This window comes from Octopus bimaculoides, chromosome 9 (assembly GCF_046866305.1).
Source record: "Octopus bimaculoides isolate indiv1 chromosome 9, ASM4686630v1, whole genome shotgun sequence".
NCBI lineage: Eukaryota > Metazoa > Mollusca > Cephalopoda > Octopoda > Octopodidae > Octopus > Octopus bimaculoides.
Window position 1 is genome coordinate 29,542,069 of NC_142936.1, and position 27,183 is coordinate 29,569,251.

Sequence of the window (27,183 nt, forward strand, 5' to 3'; positions counted from 1 at the left end):
AAATAAATGAGAATTTAATCAAACTGATGGCAGCAGTGATGCAATATTAATATTAGATTCACAGACTGCCAATTCCATATAAAATCCTCAATTTTTAAGTAATCTTGTTTAATAATTTTTCAGTGAATTTGTTTTCATTTGAGATATGTAAGTTTTAAAGCGCTGTGAGAGAAGTACCCAAAAACAGACACCGGTTGTTTTTCTGTGCCCAGTGTTGATAGGGTTAATGCTTGTGGTTAAGATATTTTGCAGGACGTGACTTGCCCAATTTTCCATATCTTTCTGATAGTAAACATTTTAAGTTGGAATTAAAATTTGCTTTTAGTAGTGTTCCAATGAAACGAATATGGGGGGGGGGGGGTGATACATGTGTAAACACATGAAAGTGCATGTATCTGAATAGAACACGCACATTTTTTAAATAGATATGATCAGAGAGAAAACACAATGTAGTATTCCTGATATTTCTAACATAATTAGCAGCCAAGTTTCAGTGATAGCTTGAAAATTAGCTATAGTTACTGACTACCAACCTATCACTTGCCAATCAGTCCTAACAGTTTTATTCTCTCACAAATGTGTGTGTGTGTGTGTGTGTGTGCGCGCGCGCGCTGAGGTATATAAAGTTCAATAAATTTCATAACTGGCAACAATCAGTTTATTTTATGGTATAAGGGCGGTAACTCCGAATACACAAGCAAATGAGAGAATGAATGAATAAAACGATGTCTGTTGTGAGGAGGAAGAAGAAAAAAAGAGAGTAAGAGAGGAGCGGTGGAATACTTCTGACAAATGCAACTTGAATTTCATTTTTTGTCCAAAAGCAAGATATATCCGAAACACTATTGACAAACAATGACTGTTTGGGAGTTTAGGGTGAAAAAAAATAGAGACACTATAAACACCAATCTAAAACTGAAGAAACAGGCCAATGGGGTTGGAACTTCATATAATAACATTATTGTATACAGTGTTCGGGTGACAACTAAGTGAAAAGGAGGTAAAGAGGGAACAGAAAATAGCAATAGATCAAGAAAAGACAGTCAGTAATGCTAACTAGAAGTACATTCACACTACACAGAATAAAAGACAGAAAAGTGAATACACCCTCCATCTTTTCTTCTCCTTTCTTTTCTTTTCATATCTCGCTTTTTCTTCCCGTTTCTTTTTATTTAAATGATTTAAATAAAATATTATTGGTGATACACAAAATCAATCTTATGAGTTTTGTGAAAGTCAAGTGTAATAAAGTAAATATTTTACTAAGTATTCTCCCTTGTGCCAGATTATTGTCAAAACTTTTATACTTAACTGCATCCTAACAGACATCATTGTAACCACTGTTATACTCACTATTTAATAACTACCTATAACAATATTACACTGCTGGTTATGACGTGTTACGTTATTTTAAATAACCTTATCTATGGATCAAAATGTTTAATACACAAAAATATAATGCTCAAGGTTTATAAAATTAATACATCAAAATAAAAAAATAAGACAGGTTATAAAACTTGTAAGAAAGTTTATATAACGTCCTCTTCATTGATACTCTATATCACTACATTAGTTATTGAATTATTGTCTTCGTTTAACCCTAGATCAGTACTGATCAAGCAAACTTATGATCAAAAGGCACAGTAAAGAAGCACAGGTGTGACTGTGTGGTTAAGGTGGCAGCTAGGATGTCCCGTGCTGCCCAAAGTTTTGAGTGAATTTGGGAGGGAGGTAGAAATGGAAAGAAGCCCATTCTGTGTTTACATGTATGTTTATGCTCGTCCACCACCATTTGACAACTGGTATTGGTTTGTTCATGCCTCCATAACCTAGTGGTTCAGCAAAAGAAATTGATAGACTAAGTACCAGGCTTTAAATATAAGTACTGGGGTCAATTTGTTTGACTAGGCCCTTCAATGCATGGCTGTAGTCCAATAACTTAATGGGCCTAGAAAACAAATTGACCCTGGTACTTTTTATTCTTTTTTATAAAAGACTAGTGGTAATACCTGTCATTGATCAGGTAATTAATTTTACTCTTTCTCAGGAGCCACATTCAAAGTGTTATTATATATAGAGAGATTTACTCCTCCTGTATGTGTGTATTTTATAAGGGATGGCGGTACAGAAAATGATTGCTGCCAAATTGAAAAAAGCTGTCATGGACAAATAGAGGAGTCCAACAGCTATGAAAATAAAATTATAAACAAAATTCAAAATTTATACACTTTTAGCACATATTAAACATGATAAACATAAATAAAAGTGAGTTTTAAAAAAGATGCATCCGATTTCACTCAAATCATCATTAATTCTGGGACACCCTGTATTTACTCGTCTGACTAAACAAGGGAAGGAACATAGTGGGGGACTAATTGCAGGTGGCAAGTGTAGCTTCTGGAAAAGGTCACATGGTCAAACTTGAATGGCTGTGAGTCACAACAGTTAGCAGTTTGTCTTTTTGTATGAACATTTTGCATTATATAGTTCAGATATAGATGATATAGAAAGCAGACAAGCTGCCAGGCCACGCTGCATTGTGCAGGATTGGAAACATGAAACACTAACAGGGCACTTCTGGAAAATGGATCTGTTGTGCCTTTACCCAGCTGCACACACATGCACATGGCCCAGTGGTGTGTGGGATAGTAACATGAAGCATCAACAGGGCACTGACAAAAATTTTAGTGTCCTTCTCATTTCTTCTGCCAAATTGGACAAAAAGGTTTTTATGAAATATTATACACTACTTATAATGCATAAGTAATGTCAATATTTTATTATCGAAAAATGGCCTAAAACAGAGATAAAACCCAGTGCAGTATACTCAAATCTGATTAATCTGCATTTTTGGGGGGCCCATAATTGGTGTTGGAAATTTTTTTTACTTAACAGCAATTCGAGGAGCCTAATTAATGTTTGTTGCAAATTTGGAGGAAAGCAACTGGATACTCTGCAAGTTACAGGCCTTAACACTGTGGAAATGTTTAAAAAATGTGGTTTATTTGCCCCTGTGCCCGCATTAGTCAAGAAGTTGAAATTGTTTTGGCCCATGACACTCCATGGACCCTATGTAATGCATGTATATAATTTCATTAAAATCGGTCAAGTGGGTCTCGAGTTTTAATGACATGACAAATACAGAGACAGACACACATCCTGTGTATTTTATATATAGATAAAAATAACTGTGATCATCTCATCCCTTTTTTATTTTTTATTTCTGAACTAGGATCAAATTACCCAATGTTTCTTTTTTTATATAATGGTAGGGTGTGAAAAAAAAGGGGAGATAATAATAGAAATAAAAAGAATACAATAGGAATGACTTACAAATAACATTAAACTGTTTGCTAATCAAGTTATTTACTATTGCTTAATCATTACCAAAACATGAATTCAATAATTTTTCAAGATATCAAATGCTATAGTTTAAGGGTAGTTTAAAAAAAAATTTTTTATCATGTTTGACCTCCTAGAAACAACAACCAAACCTTCCTTAAATCATTTCCCTATCATGTTAGATATGGTTACAGCTGAAATGTGTTTGATCATAACTAACCTAGGGCTAAACAATATAAAACTTAATATTTGTTTTGTATTCAAACACAGTAACAATCAAATATCCTCAATAAAGTTTGTTGACACAGATATTTCTAATAACTATTTTGGGTCAAGGTTGTACTCTCATAATAATTTATCCTTCACCTCCCATTTCTTCAATCTTTTCAGCCAATATGGCTGTTTGCTTTTTAATCACGTAGTTCCAGATCCAAAATCACTGAACCTTGAGCAAGTCTTTTCTACCACACCCTTGGACCTTGTGGATGATATTGTGGATTAAACCCCAACACCTGATTTCTTTAATGTAGTCCATTCAGACCAAGTCTATAGTCTACACATAACTTGCCATCTTGGTATGTTGCTTGTTAAGGCAGTAATTTATAACGTCTTAATTCTCCTTTTCCTTTCTGCCACTCCTGCCAGTCTTAGAGGTGATGCCTTTTCTCCTCTAATTAAGCATACATAATAAATGTTGAAGGACTTGTGGTTTAATTTCTACCCTCATTGCTTTTATTTCTACTGTCTTTTTCAGTCAGGAGGAATGGCAATCCATCGTTTGGATCATTGGATGGAAGATATGTTTAAACTCAAACCTGGCCCAAACTCAAACCAGTCAAGTCTTAATTGAGAAAGAAAACAAACTATGCTGGATCATAGATATAGCATGCCCAGCTGATAACAAGGTATGCGGTAAGGAAGAAAGAAAAGTCGAGTGATATGACAGGTTAGCTTGGGAAGTAAAGCAGTCATGGTCGATGAAAAAGGTAGCAGTAGTACCAATAATTGTCAGAGCTCTGCGAACAGTGAGCAAAAATCTCGAGAAGTACGTGGAACAAATGGGGGCTGCAATAAGGGTGAAGAACTTGCAGAAAACAGCACTGCTTAGAACCGCTCGAATACTCCAGAAGGTGCTCGAAAAATAAGAGGTGTTACCTTAGTGAACAGCTGACACTATAATACATCTCCAGCGTTAGAAGCTGTGCAAAGGCAATAATAATAATAATAATAAAAATAATGATAATAAATACCCCAATGCAATACCAGACAGTGGCTCTCATGGTTTCCAATCTTAACTGATTGGAAGTGTTATCACATATATGGTCTTGGTGTAGAAGATTGGCTATAGCAAATATTCTGCTCAATACCATAGATTTGCTTGTCATTGCTTGATTGTAATGAGTTGAGCATGTCCTTTAGTGGCTGATGATATGTGCATCTCTGATCACAAGAAGGAGTAGTAGGAGAGCATCATAGCCATGTGTTGAGAGGGATTGTTTGGGGTTTGAATAATTCACCCCTGGAAACATGGGTGTTTTGTTCATCATCCTTAAACAACACTTATTCTGGGATTGTTTGCATGGGATTAGTACTCAACCTGAACAAAATTCTACCTGGGTTTCACCAGTAAGGTCATGCACTGTTTATCTTCATTTGAAATCGCCATGTTGTGCGCACACAGTTGTGATAAATGTGCCTGGTATACCCTCATCAGACAGGTAGTCATGATGGGTATATATTGGGCTTTGTATATTTGTATCTCAGTGTCACTTTGATGGCATGTGCTGCTCCCTTACGCAATAATAATAATAATAATAATAATAATAATCACTTGACAACAATAATCTTGGATATGCCCATCCAGACTGACAAAGAGATTTAGGCAAACCATCCAGTACAATAATAAAAGACTGGAAAGCAAACACATGCACACTGATATACATCTCAATCCCTTCTGATGAAAATATTGCCTGGAAGGAGGTGAAGATATTTGAAGTATTCAAGATGTGGGGGCATGACGATGAAAACAGTACCACTAATAATTGGAGCATAAAGTATGATAAAAAGAATATATGGAAAGTAACATGGAAATCATACTAAGGCTCACAACATGCTATTCATTGCCCAAAAAGCAGCTCTATTAGGAACAGCCAACATCATATCCAAGACGCTGTCAAATCGACAAAATACCTCAATTCAATAAAATAGCTCAAATAAAACAATCTTCACACACAATACACACCCTACACAATAAGAACCTAATAATCTAAAACAACACAACTCCTCCCACATATACTATACAAGATTAAGGCCCAATAAAATAACACAACTCTCATTACACACACCACATGCACTATTACAAGAAGAAACAAAACCCCATAGCAAAACAAACTAATGCAGTGTGTTTATACTTCCCCAATTCCTACAAAATTAAGAAGAGAAATACCACACACACACCTCAGGGACAAGGAGAAGCACCAAGTGCTGCAGTAAAAATTGCACGAAACTACTGAACAAAAACTTCCACAATAATAATAATAAAAATGATGATAATGATAATCTTTTCTACTATAGGCACAAGGCCTGGAATTTAGGGAGATGGGGCTAGTTGATTATTTTATCAACCCCGAAAGGAAGAAAGGTAAAGATGACCTCAGTGGAATTTCAACTCAAAACATAAATATGGATTAAATGTCATTTAGCATTTTGCCTGGCATGTTAATAATAATAATAATAATATTCGACTAATAACATGTCTTCTGCTAATGTGGAAACTATTGTCAGTGCTTTGGCCCATGCACTGTATAGACACTAGAAAAAAGTGAACAGAAAGGGTGCCAAAAGAGGAGCTAGGGAATGAAAGATCAACTGTTAATTGATAATCTAATTATCAGAAACTGCAGGAAGAGACACACAAACCTGAGCATGGCATGGATTGACTATCATAAAGTATATAATATGATACCACACTCTTAGAAGCCTTATATGGAACAGAATGACATGCTGGAGAACTGAATTGACAGCAAAGAATCAGGTGTTAGGAGAGGTGAAAATCAAGAGAGGAATCTTCCAAGGGGATAGTGTGTCCCCACTGATTTTGGGAACGATACACATGCTGGGAATGATCCCCTTAAGTGAAACACTACAGAAGACAAAGTCAGGGTATGATTTAGGAAGAAGTACGAGAAAACTGAACCACTTGCTATTCATAGACGACTTGAAGTTGTTCACAAAAAGTAAGGCAGAACTGGATAGCCTAGTCCAGTCTGTGGGGATTTTCTCAAATGTTAGTAAAATGAAGTTTGGACTCTGAAAATGTGCTACAATGGTGATGAGACAAGGAAAGCTTGTCAGGACAGAAGGCATATGGTTGCCAAATGGTGAAATGATGAAGGCAATTGAACTTCAATCAGTTGTAAATACCTGGGAATAGTTGAGGCAGATGGAATTAAACACAACGACATGAAAGAAAAGATGATGAAAGAATACCAGCAGCAAGTTAGAAAAATATTGGCTTCAAAGCTGAATGCCAGAAACAAAACTTCAGCAATAAACTCGTGCATAGTAGCAGTAGTTCAGCATGATGCTGGAATTTTGAAATGGATGGAAGCGGAGCTAAATGAGTTGGACAAGAAGACAACGAAGCCCCTAACGATGCATGAAGCCCATCATCCATGTGCAGATAATGATTGCCTATATATGAAGAGAGCAACTGGAGGAAGGGGACTGATAAGTGTGGAAGGCTGTGTACGTATCGAACTTGAGAGCTTAATGAGATACCTATACCAAAATAAGGAAATCTTGCTAGTATCAGTTAGGAATGAGGGAGTATCGAAAGCAGAAAAAAAAAGGAAGAAGTACAAAAAGGGCATGAAGAAGTATTACACAACAAAGGACTACACAATCAACTCCAGTTGCTGGAAAACATAGGTGAGAATGACTACAAAGAATAAGGAGGAGGAGGAGGAGGAGGGATTAGTATCAGACTGCAATATAAGAAGGTATTTGTTAGCCCTTTTGCTTGCCAATCAACCTAAGACCACTTTCTGTGATACAAATTTCCTGTTTTAAAATTATCTAAATTAAAACCTTCCATCAAAATGCTGTTAAATTATGTTCCAGATAGCAGCTTAATGATAACAATTAATGTGTTAAATACTTCATTATTTTCAAAATTAAATGAAAAAAGTCAGTGTTTTTTAATAGAAATACAGCAATGAAAGGTATAATGTTGGTCATGCCTGAGGATTCTGTTGGTGATTATCAACAAACTACAAATTAGCTTAAACTTGTAACAGTTAAAGTTTAAAGCTATGTAGAAGCAAAAACACAGTTCAACAGTGGTGAACAACCAACCATAAAACCGTACCTTTACATAACTAATATTTTTGTGAATTGGATGTCATATGTATAAATAAAAGACTATCACTGACACAAATCAGGCCTGAATAGGGCAGCAGAAGCATCAACATTTATTATATAGAACTAGGCCTCCATTACTAGATATACTGAATGGAATATGAATAGCTCTTACAATATGACAAATGTTGCTTTTGTGTAGAATGTCTCAAAACAATGCACCATATTGTGTCAGCATGTCCCAACACAATGCACTCTGAGATTCAATATTGTAATAAAGCTGCTCTACATGTCTTGCTACCATATTTCAACTGCTGCAATTAAAAGCTGTCTGGAGCTCACATGAGTCTCCATCTATCTTAGAAAATGACAATACAAAAACATTTTGGAGCTTAAGCATACAGACAGAACTCTAGAGAGTATGTAATAAGCTTGACATCATTCTTTCATGACAAAAATGGTAATTCATAGTAATTATTGATTCAGCAATATCAAATGACTATAAGATTGTGCAAAAACGAGCTGAAAAACCAACCCAATCATCATCCCATTTGCAACTGACATGTATATATATATATATATATATATATATATATATATATGTATATATACATATATGTATATATACATGCACACACATATGATATCAGCTTTTTTATGATCAAAATCTGGGCTTTTTTTTTTGCTTTTTTTTTACTTTTACACTGGCAACCCTGCTTATAACTTGTATATTCATTTACACACGAGACAGTGCAGTAAGAGGTTGTGCTGCTCTATATAGGTGTGTACTATCATACTGTGTAACTTCTTATTTTTCTAAGCTTGTGACTGCTTTTATTGGTATTTATTTCCTTTCTTTCAGATTATGTCTGCCTTTGCTGTTACTTGTCGTAAGTGCCTAATTCCTTTTGCTATATCTGTGGCAGTTTCACCATTCCCAGTTAAAGGACAAACATCAGCACATTTGTTAAGTGAGACTATTTTGCATATTTTTAAGTAAGACGAATCTTGGGCCCTTCACAAGGTGTACAAGCAGTATGTAAGAGTTTATGGACATGGATCAAGGGAACACGTGATAAGTTGGCATTTGGTATACGTACAATTTGGCAAGAGCCAGAGATCATTGCACAGACTGTTACTTTTACTTAGTGAAAACTTAAGGATATAACAAGAAAAACAAATGTAAAATCAAGTATTTTAGTCTACCATCAGCCATTCATCCAGTACCACATTCAGTTGAAATCCCAGTGCCAGTTTCTGCTCAACTTCCCTCTCTTGAAGATCTGGATCATGATGAAGAACATTGTGGCAGCAATGACGTAGATTTTGAAATTGAAGATGACTCAGCTCGTAAGGTATTCAATCAGAATAAGTTGAATGATTTGGTACAAGATTTGGGACTATCAAAAAAGGCTTCAGGACTCCTAGCATCAAGACTGAATGAGAAAATATTGCTTGAAAAAGAAGCAAAGGTATCCTAATTTTGATCCAGAGAAAGTGCATTTATGCAGTACTTTTGAAGTGACAGCAGCTTTGTGTATTGCCATAACATACAAAGTTTACTAAAGGAATTGGGAATTTCAATTTACAACTCAACTGAATGGCAACTGTTCATCAATAGCTCAAAGCGGAGCTTAAAGTATATCCTCCTCAACAATGGCAATTTATATGGTGCAGTCTCAATTGGGAATTCAGTTATTGAGCTGTTGCAATATCACAAACATGACTGGATCATCTGTGTTAACCTTAAAATAGTATGCATCCTTCTTGGTTATACCAAGTATCTCTGCTTTCTGTGCATGTGGGACAGTAGAGCTCAAGAGAAGCATTGGGTGGAGAGGAATTGGCCTCCAAGACCTGACCTCAATTCATGTGATCATAACGTTCTACATGAGTCATTTGTTGTCAGAAAGAAAATTATGTTTCCACCTCTGTACATTAAACTAGGTCTCGTGGAGCAATTCATTAAAGAAGTGCCTACTGAAGGTACCTCACTTTAGCATTTCCTGGCCTGTCAATTGAAAAAAAAATCAAGGCCAGTGTGTTTGATGGTCCACAGATTCAGCAGCTCAAAAAAGATGATCATTTCATCCAGACAATGTCAGAAGTTGAAAAGAATGCTTTATCATCATTCAAAGACCTTGTCAAGAACTTTCTTGGAAAAATACAAGCAAGAAATTACACTGAGATTGTCCAGAAACTATTGGAGAGCAACAAGGCTCTTGGATGCAACATGAGCATCAAGTTGCAATTTTTTGCAAAGCCATCTTGCTAACTTACCAGAAAATGTTGGTTATGTTGGTGATAAGCAAGGTGAAAGATTACACCAAGATTTGAAGGTCATGGAGGAGTAGTATCAGGGTAGATGGGATATAAATATGATGGCTGACTATTGTTGGAGCATCAAGCAAGATTGTCCACAGAATAAACACTCCAGGAAAAGCTATAAGCATAAATTTTTATCTAAACAACTTGCATACAATTTGACTTACAGTAACAATATCTTTTATATGAATAAAAAATTTTCACAAACATTAGTCAAGCAGTGTTTTATTATTTTTCACTGTATGTAAATTTGCAATACATTATAAAATAAGCCCAAATTTGTTAGATGCAGTCTTTTTATGGCTTTTGAGACAAAACAAGAATAAAAAAACCTGATGTGATACAGAAAAACTGGGTTCATTTTTGGATTCAGAGACCTAAAGTTAGTCAAAAACAAGTGACAGATCTAACTCAATGGAAATTGTGTTCCACAGTATAATAATGATGTTTAAAGTTTTCAAAATACAGTACGTGGTGCTATAAGACAAAAGTACATGTTTCTCATTGGAACGATAAAACTGAAAATATCATTAACATATTCAAACAGTAAAAACATGTTTTCGTTGTCAGTCTAGATGTGTAGTCACAGAATATACTTGAACATTTCTATCAGCTATGTAGCTACCAGAGAATACATCTCTCCCTCCACCAAACACATGCAGAATTTTAAATAAAGTGATGAAAATAATGTTAGTTTTGAAATCCACTTTCTCCAAAATAGCTTTTTATTACTCAATTTTCAATTCACAATTTTGTCTTTGTACATAAATAAAGAGAGAACAAAAGATAAATAAATTAACATAGTAAAGATTCTTGTAGGAATGCTCTGGCTCACAGATGTTCATTTTCCCAACTCTGAAACTGTCTAATTCTAAAATAAACTAACAACAGAGAAACAGAAATATCAACTGCAAACACTATTTTTCATCAGTAAATATATTACATAAACATATTTTCACATGTATGTGTGTATGTGAGCGAGCACACGCATGTACACATATTTGTACTTGTCTGTTTGTGTATATGTGGTGATTCGTAAGTTTCTTTAGAACATAAATCATTAAAAAAAACTTTTGATTTAAAATTTGTTACAATTTTTGGTACTCATATATATGCACATATGCATAAAAATATATAAGTATGTGTGCATATATATATATATATATGCACACACACATGTGTATATTAGAAATAAATGTCAGTAATGAGAGATGAGAGAGAGTATTCATTGTCCTAAAATTGATACAATATATCTATCTGTCTGTCTATATAAAGCATTGAGAAGTAATGATCCAAAGAATACAAACAGAGTACGGTGGAGTTTCTATGGTGCACAGGCACTTCTTCAGACAAATGCCAAATTGGCAGAGAGACATAGTTCATCACTACACTGGTGAAAGTAGTATAGAAAATAGTGCATGTATGAGGGCTTCCTTCTTGGACTCCTGTATGTGTGTTATTATTGTTGCTAATACCATAAAAATCCATGTCATTTGTGTGTAATTTAAGCAGGTGATTTTCAGGATAAAAATTGTTAAAAAAAAGCTTCTACTTGTGTAAAATTCGTACCCAAAAGTTTTCAGAATTGCTGATATGGCCAGGAAAAAAAAGGTTTTCAATTTAGCTGCATTTAGCATAATTTCACTTACGTATGATTAGATTTTATTAAATTTTCATTAAATAAAAATAATTTCTGTTTAACAGGTATCACATTGAAAGCTATTAAATTATGAATTGTTTGTGTTGTTTATAATAAACTTTATTTTACATTTTTTGCTCACAAGAGATTATGTCCAATCTTTAGCATACTTCTGTATGTCTTCTCAAATTACAATCACAGGAAAAGTTGTTGATAATTCTTATCAACAAAAACAAAGCTGATAAATATGCACAAGTGTTGCAAAATAAGTTTAATTACTAATTAACATCAGCTTGGATGATACTTTACTCAACCAACAGAGGAAGGTGACTGATCAAACTAACTATGTTAACAGAATTCCAATTGATCGAAATGCCTATTCTTGTCAGAACCTTTGATATAGAGTATCAAAATTTTAATCCCTTTCACACTTATAAAATGTCAAGCAAACTTAAGAATTTGTCATTACCATTTTAACTGGGAGACCATACTGATAGTTTGATAACCCGCTAAAATAAACATTAAAAATCAAAGGGAGAAAACAAACAGTTTTGCAAGTTTGACTCAGTGTTTATTGAACAAGAAAGGTGTGAAATTTAAGAAGCGACTTGTTAGAATATACACATGTGTGAGGAGACATAAACAGGAATAGCAAAAATCTACTATACCAAATGAACATACAAGTGTTCTATGAAGAGAACATAAGACTGCCACAAAATTCAACATGAATGTGAAAGGACATTAAACATCATATAAGGTAAATGAAGGTTTCTGTAGGAACGCTAAATCATATTCTCTTAGTGAGTTTACATGCGCAAGTTACTTGAAGCATTTAACGAAATAGAAGGGGATATAGCATCATACAACGTGGAAGACAATTGGAGATTTCTGCGGGACAACCTGTTGAAAGCCACCGACCAGATTTGTGGGTGGTGTAAGGTCCCCTCCCAACCCAGAGTAACGTGGTGGTGGAACAAGGAGGTAGACAGGGCTATAAGACAAAAGAAACAAGCTTGGAAGGACTGGAAGAACGGTGGTAGCAGGGAATTGTACCAATGTGCCAGAAGGGAGGCTAGGCGACAGGTTTATTTAGCCAGAGGGGAAGCAGATAAGGAAAGATTTGCCAATGTTCTGCGCCGTGAGGACCAAAGACTCGAGGTATTTCGGGTTGCAAGACAGTGTAGGAGAGAGAATAGTGATGTTGTAGGAGAGAAATGTGTTCGCATGGATGATGGTACGCTTGCATTAAATGAGGATGCAAAGAAAGAGGTCTGGAGATGCCACTACGATAGATTGCTTAATAAAGAGAATGAATGGGAGAAAGAGAGCCTGCCTTATGTCGACCCAATAGAGGGACCAGCTATCCGAGTTGATAGTACCAGGGTAGATAAAGCAATTAAGAGTATGAAGACCGGGAAAGCCCCCGGCCCATCAGGAATCACTGCAGAGATGCTCAAAATATCTGGCAGTGTTGGCTATAGCCTAGTCACCCGTATTACGAACCAGGTGATACACGAAGGAGTCATACCCTATGACTGGTGTAGCAGCATCATAGTCAACTGCTACAAAGGTAAAGGGGACGCTTTAGATACAAATAATTACAGAGGCATCAAGCTGTTAGATCAGGTTATGAAAGTTACAGAGAGGGTCATAGCCCAACTAATTAGGGAGCGAATCAATTTAGATGAGATGCAGTTTGGGTTCGTGCCAGGTAAAAGCACTACTGATGCCTTATTTCTAGTGAGACAGTTGCAAGAGAAATACCTAGCCAAGGATAAACCTCTGTACCTGGCTTTCGTTGACATGGAGAAAGCCTTTGACAGGGTCCCCCGATCCCTTATCTGGTGGTCAATGAGGAAACTTGGGATAGAAGAATGGCTAGTGAGAGCTGTGCGAGCCATGTACAGAGATGCGGCCAGTAAGGTGAGGGTTGGAAATGAGTACAGCAATGAATTCCGGGTAGAGGTAGGGGTCCACCAAGGTTCCGTCCTCAGCCCCCTATTATTTACCATAGTCCTCCAGGCAATCACAGAGGAGTTCAAGACAGGTTGCCCCTGGGAGCTCCTCTATGCTGATGACCTTGCCCTAATTGCGGAGTCACTATCAGAACTAGAGGAGAAGTTTCAGGTGTGGAAGCAAGGTCTAGAATTGAAGGGCCTTAGAGTCAACCTAGCTAAAACCAAAATCCTAATAAGTAGGAAGGTAGATAAAACACAAACCCCTTCAGGTAGATGGCCCTGCTCAGTATGTAGAAAAGGAGTAGGTAGTAACTCTATAAGATGTACCCGGTGCAAGCTATGGACACATAAGAGGTGCAGCAACATCAAAGGCAGGTTAACTAGCAAGTTAGTTTTTGTTTGTGGCAGATGTTCAGGTGCAATAAAGACTGCAAACAAACAGGAAACAACTTCTATCTCATTCCAGGGTGAAAAACTAGAGGTAGTCGATAGCTTCCGCTATCTGGGCGACCAAGTTAGTAGTGGGGGTGGGTGCGCTGAAAGTGTAGCTGCTAGAATAAGAATAGCCTGGGCAAAGTTTAGAGAGCTCTTACCCCTGCTGGCGACAAAGGGACTCTCACTCAGAGTAAAAGGCAGACTGTATGACGCATGCGTACGAACAACCATGCTACATGGCAGTGAAACATGGGCTGTAACTGCTGAGGACATACGTAAGCTCGCAAGGAATGAAGCCAGTATGCTCCGTTGGATGTGTAATGTCAATGTGAATACCCGTCAGAGTGTAAGTATCTTGAGAGAAAAGCTGAACATTAGAAGCATCAGTTGTGGCGTGCAAGAGAGACGATTGCGCTGGTATGGACATGTGGTGAGAATGGAGGAGGATAGCTGCGTGAAAAAGTGCCACACCCTAACAGTTGAGGGAACCCGTGGAAGAGGTAGGCCCAGGAAGACCTGGGCTGAGGTGGTGAGGCAAGACCTTCGTACATTGGGCCTCACCGAGGCGATGACTACGGACCGAGACCTTTGGAAATGGGCTGTGCGTGAGAAGACCCGGCAAGCCAAGTAAGATCGTTGCCAGTGCCCCTGGACTGGTTCTTGTGCGGGTGGCACATGAGATGCACCATTTTGAGCGTGGCCGTTGCCAGTACCGCCTGACTGGCTCCTGTAGGATTTTCGAGCGAGATCGTTGCCAGTGCCCCTGGACTGGCTTGTGCGGGTGGCACATAAAAGACACCATTTCGAGCGTGGCCGTTTTCGTGCGGGTGACACGTAAAAGCACCCACTACACTCTCTGAGTGGTTGGCGTTAGGAAGGGCATCCAGCTGTAGAAACTCTGCCAAATCAGACTGGAGCCTGGTGTTGCCATCCGGTTTCACCAGTCCTCAGTCAAATCGTCCAACCCATGCTAGCATGGAAAGCGGACGTTAAACGATGATGATGATGATGATGAAGGATGAATTATGATGATGTTGTTGGTGTTAGGTGCAGTAAGAGCTGGTAGTAGTGATGTCAGCAGTGATGAATTTCATCGTCCTAACACAGAAAAAGTGAGCAATGGCTTCCTGGAGGGAAACACAAGTTAGACTTCTTAAATGAAGAAAAACTGATTTATTTAAGGAAATTGCTGGGCTCCATTATGAAAGGTAGAAACTCCAAGCTATGTAAAATATGGCCCAGACTGTGATTACCAGCATGAACGTCAAACTTCAAAAAGTAGTTAACCATTTAATGGCTTTAGTAAATTCATACAGAAAAAGTAAGCATTATACCGTCCAGCATAAATGAAAGTCAAGTTCATTATATTTTTTCTGTAAAAACCTATTTTGACATTAAACGAGTCAACTTCCAGGACGAACGTTTACATTTGTACGTCATTTTTCAACAAAAAAAAATTTTTTTTTTAATTCTGGAAACAATCTTCTCATATGCACCCCCTAAAATTTATTTTTGCTTTTGCGAAAAAAAAAGTGCATAAGTTACATAAGGTTTTATGGTACTTTTAATCTAATTATATATGCTCTTTGTAATGATGAGGTGTGTCACTTTAAGCAGATTGGACTTGTCTGAAGAAGTAGCTGCATGCCAAGGAAACACTGGAGTAACAGGCCACTTGACTGGGCTGAATGTAACACACACACACTCACAATTGTCAGTTTGGAACTGAGGATGACTTGGTAATGTACTATGCTTTTGCTAATTGCTTTAGGTTCCTATAAAGTCATGAACAGATATAGATGTCTTCTTGGGCCTCTCACTTTTGATCCAGCATAACATCTAAGAAGCCATAGTTAAAGAGAGAGGCGGGAGGGGTCACATTAGTGCTCAGCTGGTATCTATTTCAGCTGAATTGACTGGAGTATTGTGAAATGAAAAACCTTGCTCAAGGACACAATGCACTACATGGTCCAGGAATCAAATCTACAAACCTGTGACAGTTTGTGTGTGTGTGTGTGTGTGTGTGTGTGCGTGTGCATGCACGCTGAAGGGATTTGTCTATGCTGCATAAATATATATTTGATGCCAATAAAGTGGATCAGTCAAAGAGCAAAAGATTCATAATCTCTCCAAACTTCAGAATTATAAGTTCAAGCCTTCTTAAAGTTACTATGTTCTGGCCTATGGTTAAAACACTAACAAAATTTGTTCTAGTTTGTGTGGTTAGTGGACATTAAGAAGTGTATTTATTCATTTATATATATTTATATATATACATAAGAAAGAAGGAAACAAAGGACCACTGATGAGGTCACAGAAGTGTGACGAAAGAACTCTGGCCGAAATAAGATTAAGATTAATGTAATATAAAGCTGAAGCAAATTAACACCAAATATACAGTGCGTGTGTTTTTATTGGCTAAACTGGCAATATGACCATCCCCAAGTACAACAACATCTGTTTCAACACACAATTTCACATCAAAAATCTTGCAAAACAAATATGTATATATATATATATATCTTTTACTTGTTTCATGCTGGGGCAGTGCCTTGAAGAGTTTAGTGAAACAAATCAATGCCAGTACTTATTTCTTAAATCAATAGCAGTACATATTTTTTAAAGTCTATTGATCTCTTTTGGTGAATCATTAAGTTACAGCGATGTAAACATACACGCACATGCATACACATGTTAGTAACAAACTAGAAGAATTAGTAATCACATTGAGAAGATAAACAATTCCTTTTAATAGAATTTGTGTTAATTTTCCAGAACCCAAGATTTTGTGCAGATAAAAATCAACAAATTTTCAATCAGAATTCAAATCACATATGACATTCTAACTTTAGAGTGGATGTCAACTATAATGGTGGAGTGTATGGATACATTGTTTTATTGCTTTCAGTCATTGGACCATAGCCATATGCCTTTATGGATTTGATTGATAATTAACCCAATATCTTGTCTGGTCCTATTTTATCAGGCTTGCATGGTAGAACTGCAAAGTCTACTGGAAGTAAAAGGATGGCATGGAATACGATGTGGCTGTTTTTGATTCACTCACCAATTCTGCACTTTCTTACCAATACACACACTTTTGATGGTTATTTGCACAGTTCCAGTAAAGTTTTGGTCAACTTGTAGCCAATATATAAAACATTTATACAACAGCTTTGAGTAAAGTGCAGAGCAGCTGGATTGAGCTGGGACCCATCAAACTGTAAGGTGACCTCAGCTACACAGCTATTCCTACATTCACACATACAAAATACTTAACCTGTTTCCAAAATCTATTGAAGGTCAGAAACATTTTAATATAAAACTAATTTAGGCACAATACCTGTAATTTTGAGGGGTGAGGATAGTTGAATAAATCAACCCAGAATTCAACTGGTACTTGGCAGGATTTAAATTCAAAACATCAAGTGGCGGAACAAATACCCTAAGGCATTTTATCACATATTCTAATGATTCAGTCAAGTCACTACACTAGTTGTTGTCATTGTACTTGTCATAGTAGTAGTAGTAAATTAGAAGCTAAAATATGCAAGAAAATGAGAATGAAATGACAGTTCATGAAAGGAGGGGTTGGAAATTGGCAGAGGAGGTTAACAGATCTGTGAAAATATAGATGTGTACCATCAGTGGATATTATCACTGGCAGAGGATGAAATAAAGAGAAAATGGGAAATATTAGATATTCTAAAAGAAAATGACAGGTGTGAAAAGTAATTAAAGCAGAGGAGAATGATAAAGAACAGATAAGTATTCAACAGAATTGAATAGAATTCATAGAAGAAACATTAACATAATGTTGTGTGTGTGTGTGTATAGTGAACAGTGTTAAACAAAAATCTCTTTCAATAATAGCATTAAAATGGACAAATTTTTGAACAACTACAAAATGAGAGAGAGAGAGAGAGAGAGTGTGTGTGTGTGTGTGTGTGTGTTTATAAAACTGAAACAAATAGCTGTTAACAGTATTGGATTATAGGTTAAAAGTAGGAACGTGCACACACAAATATACGTGAGCACACAAAGAATAGTGGGAGAAAAAAAATGATGCATGTGTTAATAAGTTTGATATGATTTTTTTCTAAAATCCTGATAATCTTTGTACAAGTGGTAGAGCAAAATAAAAATATACTTCCAAGGCTATACATCATAATACTGAATGCAATGTTTAGAGCATCATTCAATGATTATCAAGCGTTTATTAAGAAGTTATTCACAACAGAAACAAGCAGTACCATAACAGTCCAAAGTTAGAAATTCTTTGTTTGTCTACTTTGACTGAAGATTGCTTTACAATCCTAGTTTTCATTATAATACTGACACAGCACCTGCAACAAGTGTCTACAGCAGTGAAATTAGGTAAGCAGAAATTATGTAAAAGATTGTTGGATAGATTGTATACACAGCTTAACTACACAGAGTCTGCTGGAGTATTGCATTAAGCATATATATCATTGTCTGTGAAGTACTCAGCTACTTATACTAAAATACAACAAAGAAGTAATAGATCTACTGAGTGAACAACTGGAACAGTTGTTTGTTGAAGCTGATATTATATCAGTTAACATGTGTAAGATGTAAATAGTACATGTTCTTAGGTAATTATGTCAGAGATGTTTTAGGGTAAAAGACAGCATTCTGCTCCAAGTTATTGTTGTCTGACAGTAAGAAAGGTAAACATACGAGTATTATTTCTGTAATCTCTTGTCTGTATATATTTGTTGTTTGCTTTTGATATCAACCCACCTGACTTTGCCTTTAGTTCTTTGACACAAAACCTATTTTAATGTGCTTGTATCTGTATTAAAACATTCCATCATAATTTTATATAAGAACTTTTTGTTAAGTTACATAATAATAATAATTTCTGATTTAGACACAAGGCCAGTAATTTTAAAGGAGAAGGATTTAGTCAATACCATTTGACCCCAGTGCTTGACTGGTAGTTTATCGACTCCAGAGGGATGAATGGCAAAGTTGATTTCAGCAGAATTTGAACTCAGAATGTAAACAGCAGGAAGATGTACCACAAGACATTTTGTCCAACACTGTAACAATTCTGCCAATTCACAACTTTCACTATAATAATAAAATAATATAGTATACATCTGCACAGGCCACAGTCTTAGGGACAGAGAAACAAGTGATTAAATACAGCCTGGTATTTAACTGATACTTTATTTTATTAACTCCAGAATGGAGAAAAGGCAAAGTTGACCTCAGTGAGATATGAACTCAGAATGTAAAGAGCTTGAAGAATGGCCACTCATTGCCTTTATCATAATAATTCTAATTTTAACACAAGATCAGTGGTTTTGAGGGAAGGAGGAGTTGATTACATTGGTTCTAGTGCTCAACTGGTACTTATTTTATTGACCTCTAAAAGGATGAAAGGCAAAGTTGACCTTGATGGTATTTGAACTCAGAACATAAAATGCCAGAAGAAATGCCACTAAATATTTTCTCTGGTGTGCTAATGAGTCTGCCAGCTCACCGCTTTAATAATAATAATAGTAATAATAACAATAATAATAATAATAGTAATAATAACAATAATAATAATAAGAAGAAGAAGAAGAAGAAGAAGAATATGTACATTGTTTTGTTTTGGTATAAAAGATGGGCTACACTTGCTTGTCAGTTGTTTGACCTTAACCAGTTGATTATATCCCTTAGTGGCTGAAGATATGTACATCTCTGATCATGATCAGAAATAGTGGGGGAGTATTGTAGCCATGTGTTGAGAGGAATCCTCTGGAAACATGGATGTTTTGTTCATCATCCTTAAAACAAATCCTATTCAGGGACCTTTTGAGTGGGATGGGCTACTCGACCTGAAGAAAATTCTAACTGGGCTCCACCTGCAAGGTCATGTGCTGTTTATCTTGATATGAGATCACCATGTCATGCACATATGGTTGCGATGCATGTGCCTAGTGTATCCTTATCAGACACGAGTACTCATGATGGGTATATTGGGCTTCATATATTTGTACCCCAGTGTCACTTTGATACCATGCACTGCTCTCTCACTCAGTAATAATAATAATAATAATAATAATAATAATAATAATACGAGAGATATGACAGGTTAGCTTGGAAAGTTAAGCAGTTGTGGTCGATGAAAAAGGTAGCAGTAGTACCAATAATTGTCAAAACCCTGGGAACAGCGAGCAAAAATCTCGAGAAGTACGTGGAATAAATAGGGGCTGCAATAAGGGTGGAGCACTTGCAGAAAACAGCACTGCTTGGAACCACCCAAATACTCTGGAAGGTGCTCGAAAAATAAGAGGTGTTACCTTAGTTCACTGGTAGTGAACAGCTGACACCGCAGTACATCTCCAGTGTTAGAAGCTGTGCAAAGGCAATGATAATAATAATAATAATAATCCTTTCTACTATAGACACAAAGCCTGAAATTTTGGGAGAGGGGTTAGTTGATTATGTTGACGCCAGTACTCTACTGGTATTTACTTCATTGACCCCCAAAAGGGGTTAATTATAATAATAATAATAGTTTTCTAGCATAAGCACAAGTCAAGAAATTTTAAGGGAATGATACAGTCAATTAAATTGATTCTTAGTACATATCTAAATATCGTTTTGTATGAGCTACAAATGATGACTGGTAAAGTTGACACCAGGGCGATTTGAACTCAGAATGTAATTGAATAATAACTGTATAGCATTTTGTACAGCACTCCACGGACTCTGTTTTCCACCACCCTTAAAATTAATAAGTAGCAATGCATTTGATGAGCATTACCCCACTTTCCATAACAAAACTGGTAGAAATATTTGAAACAATATTAACCAGAAATATTAATGAATGAGAACAAACCATAATACTTGGCAAATAAAAAAATTGGTCAGTGAAATTGAAATTATTGAAAAGGTCACAATTGCATGATCAAAAGTTTTGGACTATATAGCTAAAAATGAAGTAAGCAACAACTAGTGTGTGTGTATTTATTGGCAGTATGACCCTCCCAAAGTATAACAACATCACTTGTGGCACACAATTTCAGATTGAAATTTTTGCAACATAAAATTCAAAATTAAAATGCTCTTCAACAGATTATTTGTTTGCCCTATACCTTAGCTCACTCCTTCTATATGTGGTCAGTGTTCTTAGTATATTTGCACTAGCAATTACTACAGTCAACAATATATGGAAGGAAGTGTGTTACTTTATTGCCGTTGTTGTTTAGCTCTAGGTCATCGCTGAATGAAAAAACCTATAATTAAAAGTATTCCAGATGAAAGATAACATTACCTAAAGTATTCTTCTGTCTTTAAAATGGTAGGGTGTGAGTTAATGGTAACTTGATTGCTATTTCTAGCAGGTTGAACTAGCTACTGCATAGTGACTGCCTTGTTGGTTATGTGTAGTTGAGTGTATGAACATACTTCTTCTGTTGTGCATAATAAGTATTTTTTATATCTATATTTTTATATAACCTGTACCACACCTAGTATATGTAGAAGATGCTGAAGACAAAAACTTGTTAAAAAAAAAAAGGATATTCAACTTTGCTTATAAAATAAACGATTTGCACTTAGTCTGAAAAATTTAAGTGTCCATTGCTGAACCTATTTCAATGTGAGGGAAATACATTTTATAATCATAGGTCTGCTTCATTAGAACTAGCCTGGAATAAGCAACAATAACTACAACAACGATATTCTGAAGGTTCTATTATGTATATCAATTCTTGTCTTGGTCCAAGCTTTAACCATTGTTTTTGCCAATACTACCTTTCATAAATAACCATTTAACAGTCAGATTCAAACTATTCCAAATTTGATATCTGTGTTTATTACCACTAAATACAACCTTGTTTCAACAAATTTCTATTCAGTAATCATAATTAATTTTGTTAGTAACATATTACTTGCTTTTCTCTCTCTCTCTATTATTCCCAGATCACTTTGTTAATGTACACACATCTACTGAACATTACAAATACTGCAATTCACATTTGTTGCATTTCTTTTTTAGGTCATATCTCAGTATCATAATATAGTAGTGAGATCTACACACACACACACACACAAACCAAAACCATAGCCTCTCTATAGTTACAGCCTACTACTATCACATTAGACTAATGTAGTTCTGGATCTGTAAAGACTTATGATAGGTCTACTTGATATCTGGGTTAAATTGGAGCTAAACAACACACGCACAAACTGTAGATATTTTAATTTCTATAATATTACCATCACAAATATATTTAAAAATCTAATTAGTAGACTTTGCTAACTAGACATGCAGAAATTAAAATAAGTGCTCTTGTATGCAATGCCAGGTGAATGACTGCATTGTCAGCACATCTGAAAATGCCATACCTACAATGAATTAACAAATTGTCCTGTATACAATGCAGCACCATTGTTTGAAAGTAAAATTAGATAGCATTCAATTCAATACATTGTTCATTATATATAACAAAATGTAGAATGCCTTAAATTTCTCTCCAACACACACTTTTTCATTGTATATAAATTTAATAAAATTCAGATAGGCATTAAAACTATCTCTCTCAAACACAGAATTTCATTATTTCACTTTCAAGCACCAATTTCTATGAAGTGATATTAAAAAGTTCCCAGACTAGTTATGTTTAATAAAAAATTACTTATTTACCAAAGTTTTAACATCATCTCCTTCAAAATAGTCACCTTGTGCAGCAATACACTGGTCCCAGCATTCCTGCCACTTTTGGAATCTGACCTGAAAGTCGTTTTCCATAAGCAAGCTAAGAATCTTCTGTGATTCACACTGGATCTCAACAACGGTGTTAAAACAGTGACCTTTAAGCTGCATTTTCCTCTTGGGGAAGAGATGGAAGTCTGCTGGTGCTAAATCTGGCAAATAGGGTAGATGCAGAAGCGATACCGTGTTGTTTTTGTGAGGAGAGCTTGGTGAAGAATCTAATTCTTCGCATTCTGTAGATTCAGTTGCTTTCACCGAATGTCCTCTCTCAAATGCTTCAAAACATCACAGTAGAACACTCAATTGATGGTCTAGCCCTGGGGGACAAATTCTTGATGCACAATACCACATTTCCAGGGAGGCTCGTCTGTTTTTGAAGCGCCTGTGCCACTCAAAACATTGCGTACAGCCCATTGCCTCATCACCATAAGCATGCTCAATGTCTCTATAGCAGACTTCCCAAATTTAATGCAAATTTTATGTTGGCTCTTTGTTCCTGTCCATGACAAAATCACAGACTACAGCATGCATGTGATCACAAAAACACAAATTTCACAACTTGCGAAGTAAACACAGCAATGTCATTCAGTATACTGTCACATGAAGGTCACCGCGAGTTCTCACTTTGCACACAGCTGTATGTTGCCATCTGTTGGCACGCTACAGAACTTTTTGACACAACCTCGTACATAACTAACAGCATTGTCCACCTTTATAATGGTGTAGTGTTAATGATTTATTTACTTATATTTGTAGCAAATTCAGATAACCACTGTCTGTCAGAGCCAATGAAGGAAGCTCCAATGCAGTGGTTCTCAAAATAGGGTCTGCAGTCCCCGAGGGGATACCTAAGGGTCGCTGAAGTATTAATGAAAACAGGATGACTTGAGACAGTTAATTTTTAAAATTTCAAGACTTTCAATTTGTCACATGCTATCATCCTTTCTTGTCATTGGCCTCAAAAACCCATGTCACTCCTACACACTCATTTGCTAATCACACTTGTACAACAAGTGTGATTGGTCGATAGAAAATATGCAGATATAATGGTTGATCATGCATGTGCTGTTGATATTTTTCGTTTCTCATTCGTCTTGTAACCAACTGATCAACTGATTCCCCATATTTTCATGTGCATTTATTGTATCTCAATGGGGCATTGACTGGATTAAGTCGTGGTTTTCAGGGTTGCAGGTCTATGGGCAGTGTGGTTCATAGTCTGAAATTCATGGTACATGAATGTATGTCAGTTTTTTACCATGTTGATTACCTTGCATTTTATAGGGGACTGCAAGTCATTGAAAAAACTGTGATGAGACTGGCACGTAAAATTTTTTGAAAAGTTTGCTTGCCCTGGTACACACAGTAATCAAATCTTCCTCAAATCACATATCTTAAAAAAGTAAGGACACATTGGACAAAGTAGGCTTACGAGTGTGGTCTGAAAAGTTCATAGCCTAGTCAGTGAAGGAGTGATGCTAGAGCTGTGAAATCTGGCATGCATTAATTTCAACCCTTCTTAATAACTGCATTGTTTCTTTCCAGGTAAACTGACATCTGACTGTTCAACAAAGACTTCAAAAGTAACAAGCAGTGAAAATGCCAAAATTTGGCATTGAGGTGTTATCAAGTACCTGCAGAAAAACAGTTTAGTCCTCAGTGACATAATCGCTACATTAGAGATGACGCCCCAACTTTATCAACAGTGCAAAAGTGGGGATAGTCAAGAGAAGGCATTTTGTCATATACCATCTTGGTTAGGGTTGACCAAGCACAAAATAATAACAAGATCAATGTCTTGACATTATAGGAGTTTTCACAGGGTCACTATCTGCTGGAAGAAATAGCAGTCACACTATATAGTCTTAAAAAAGGAAGGATGAATTAGATAATGTGTCTGAATACAGGTAAAACTTTGATCAATAGGTCTGACTGATCAGGGCTGATTTGAGGCTAAACAACTAACAGCAATGCATGGACAAAACTATGAGCAGCATTAAAAGAAATCTATGAGTTTCTTGCTAACAGAGTCTCAGCTTTGATTATAAATGTACAACACATACAGTGTAGTTTTATAAAAGATCCAAATTGAATTTAAATTTAAGTTATAAAAGAAGAAATTTTTCTTTTCCAGAATTGATGAACAGTGGTTAAAAAGTACCTTTCATTTTTTTCATATAACAAATTCATTACTATTACACATTAAAGAACCATAAATGATACATACCTAATAATTTATTTACATGGTTTTCCTGTACATCATCAGATTCTTTTAAAACTCCTTTTCGTATTAACTCCTCTCGCGTGGAACGCATAGATATTTTTCTCTCTAAATCTGAAAGCAAGAGAAATATATACAATACACACACACACATATATATATAAAATTATGACACCAGAAATATTCTTTCAAATGTTAAGAAAAGAAATCCTTTAAAAACAAAATGAAAGTAAAAGATAATGCAAAATAGGATCTTCAATATGTTACTTTGAATAGATTGAGAAAGGAAACAAAATTGTTTTAATCGCTGTTTTGGGGTTTTTTTTTACAGCATCTAATATTGTAAGGGTAGTTTCAAACTAATTAAAACATATATTGGGTCATCCCATAAATAATGCTGTGTTTTCAATTGCATGAAGTAAAAGTCAGAGGGAAACATGATAAACTACTTGCATCAACTTGCTATAAAAGCAGGTAGTAATTCTAACTTCTGTTTAGTCTTAATGCAAGTTTTGAAGAGTGCAGTTAAATTTTAACAGTTATGTTTTTAATGTTATAATGAAAGTAGCAAAGGAGCATATTTGGTATATTTTACCTTATTAGTTCAATAAAGGCAATATGTGGAGGAATATTAATGCAGTGTATGGGGATGGAACAAGTGTAAGCCAGTGTCAACGGTGGTTCCTGAAATTCCGAGCCAATGACTACAGCTTAGAAATTAAGCCTCGTCCTGGAAGATCTGTAGAGCTCAAAGAGGATGTCCTGCAAAACCTGGTGGGGCAAAATCCCATTGTAACTGTTGGGGAGCTAGCAGAGATGCTTGAATTTGGTCATTCAACCATTTATCGACACTTGCATGCCATTGGTGAAATCTGATTTAAGGAGACTTGGTTGCTATCTCTGACAGATTGAACCACTATGGCAGAGGTACCCAATTGTAGGTAGTTTAGCTCCAAGCTAGACATTATCATGCAGACTGATTTACGATCAAAGGTGCTCCAAATATAGCAATCCTCTTATTGAGACATAAGGTCTTTGCATTTATGAACAACCAAGTATCTCACTTTCTGGTGAGAATGTAGTCAACCTGGCTAGTGATTGATTGATAGGTGAACAGGTGACTGCCTGGCTTTCAGAAGTTGGTGTTGCAGATTATTAGGTTATTTGCACCATAGAACTCCAGTAACCTTGCTCCCTCCTTATTACAGAACCAACTCTATGGCTACCATATACATCACTGAAGACATCTGGAAGCTGCTCAACATATCCAGTGAAGTCACATACACACACACACACACACACACACACACACACACACACACACACACACACACACACACACAAAGGGCTTTTTTTTTCTCTCAAACCTTCTCATCTTGCTCTGCTATTTAACACCATCATATCACATATGAAATGTCCAGCTGCTAAGCAAAGAAACTTTAATGTATTACTAACGAGCTAACATTCTTGAGTTAAAATAACTTCGCAACCTGTAATACATTACTTTCTCCAATAACTTCTAGAATCATACCCCTTTAATTACTTGACATAATTCTCAGGTGTTTCTATCGTTCTTTGCTTCACTATTGCCCTTTGCTGCTATTTCAATTTTCTTGTGGCAAAGCTAGCCATTTCTTCCATTTCACTATTGCTCTTTGCTGCTATTTCAATTTTCTTGTGGAGAAACCAGCCACTTATTTGACCACTTCTGGCTGTAGATTATATAAACAACGCCTTCGCACATGGTTTATCTCAAACCTTCTCATTTCGCTCTGCTATTTGACACCATCATATCATGATGCGGAATGTCCAGCCACTAAGCTAAGAAACTTCTCTAGTTTTTAATCGTTCATCATTTTTTTCATTCATTTAATATATATTACTAACATGCTAACGTTCTTGAGTTAAGATAAATTTGTAACCTGTAATTCGTTACTTTCTCTATATATAGGACTAACCCAAACTATATATATATATAGGACTAATACCAGCCCATTTACTTACTTAATTTAACATTGGCATATTTATAGCTATATTTGCAGCTGCAGTAATGCTTATATTTACAATACTTAACTTACTCTCACCCCCAGTAGAAGCAACAATTTCCACATGGTTGAATGATGATAGCTTAAAAGTGAGAACAACTGTCATGACATGTCTGTTATCA

The 27,183-nt window shown here is 36.0% G+C and overlaps 1 protein-coding gene across 15 annotated transcripts in view; it reads right to left on the minus strand.

Moving 5' to 3' along the window:
* LOC106869710 (phosphatase and actin regulator 2) overlaps positions 1–27,183 on the minus strand; it is a 372,706-nt gene that overhangs the window by 106,270 nt on the left and 239,253 nt on the right. For all 15 annotated transcript variants that reach the window (XM_089358127.1, XM_052970517.2, XM_089358129.1 and 12 more), the window contains one exon: positions 25,023–25,130. In XM_089358127.1, coding sequence (XP_089214253.1) covers positions 25,023–25,130 — 108 coding nt within the window. The remainder of the gene's footprint in view (positions 1–25,022; positions 25,131–27,183) is intronic.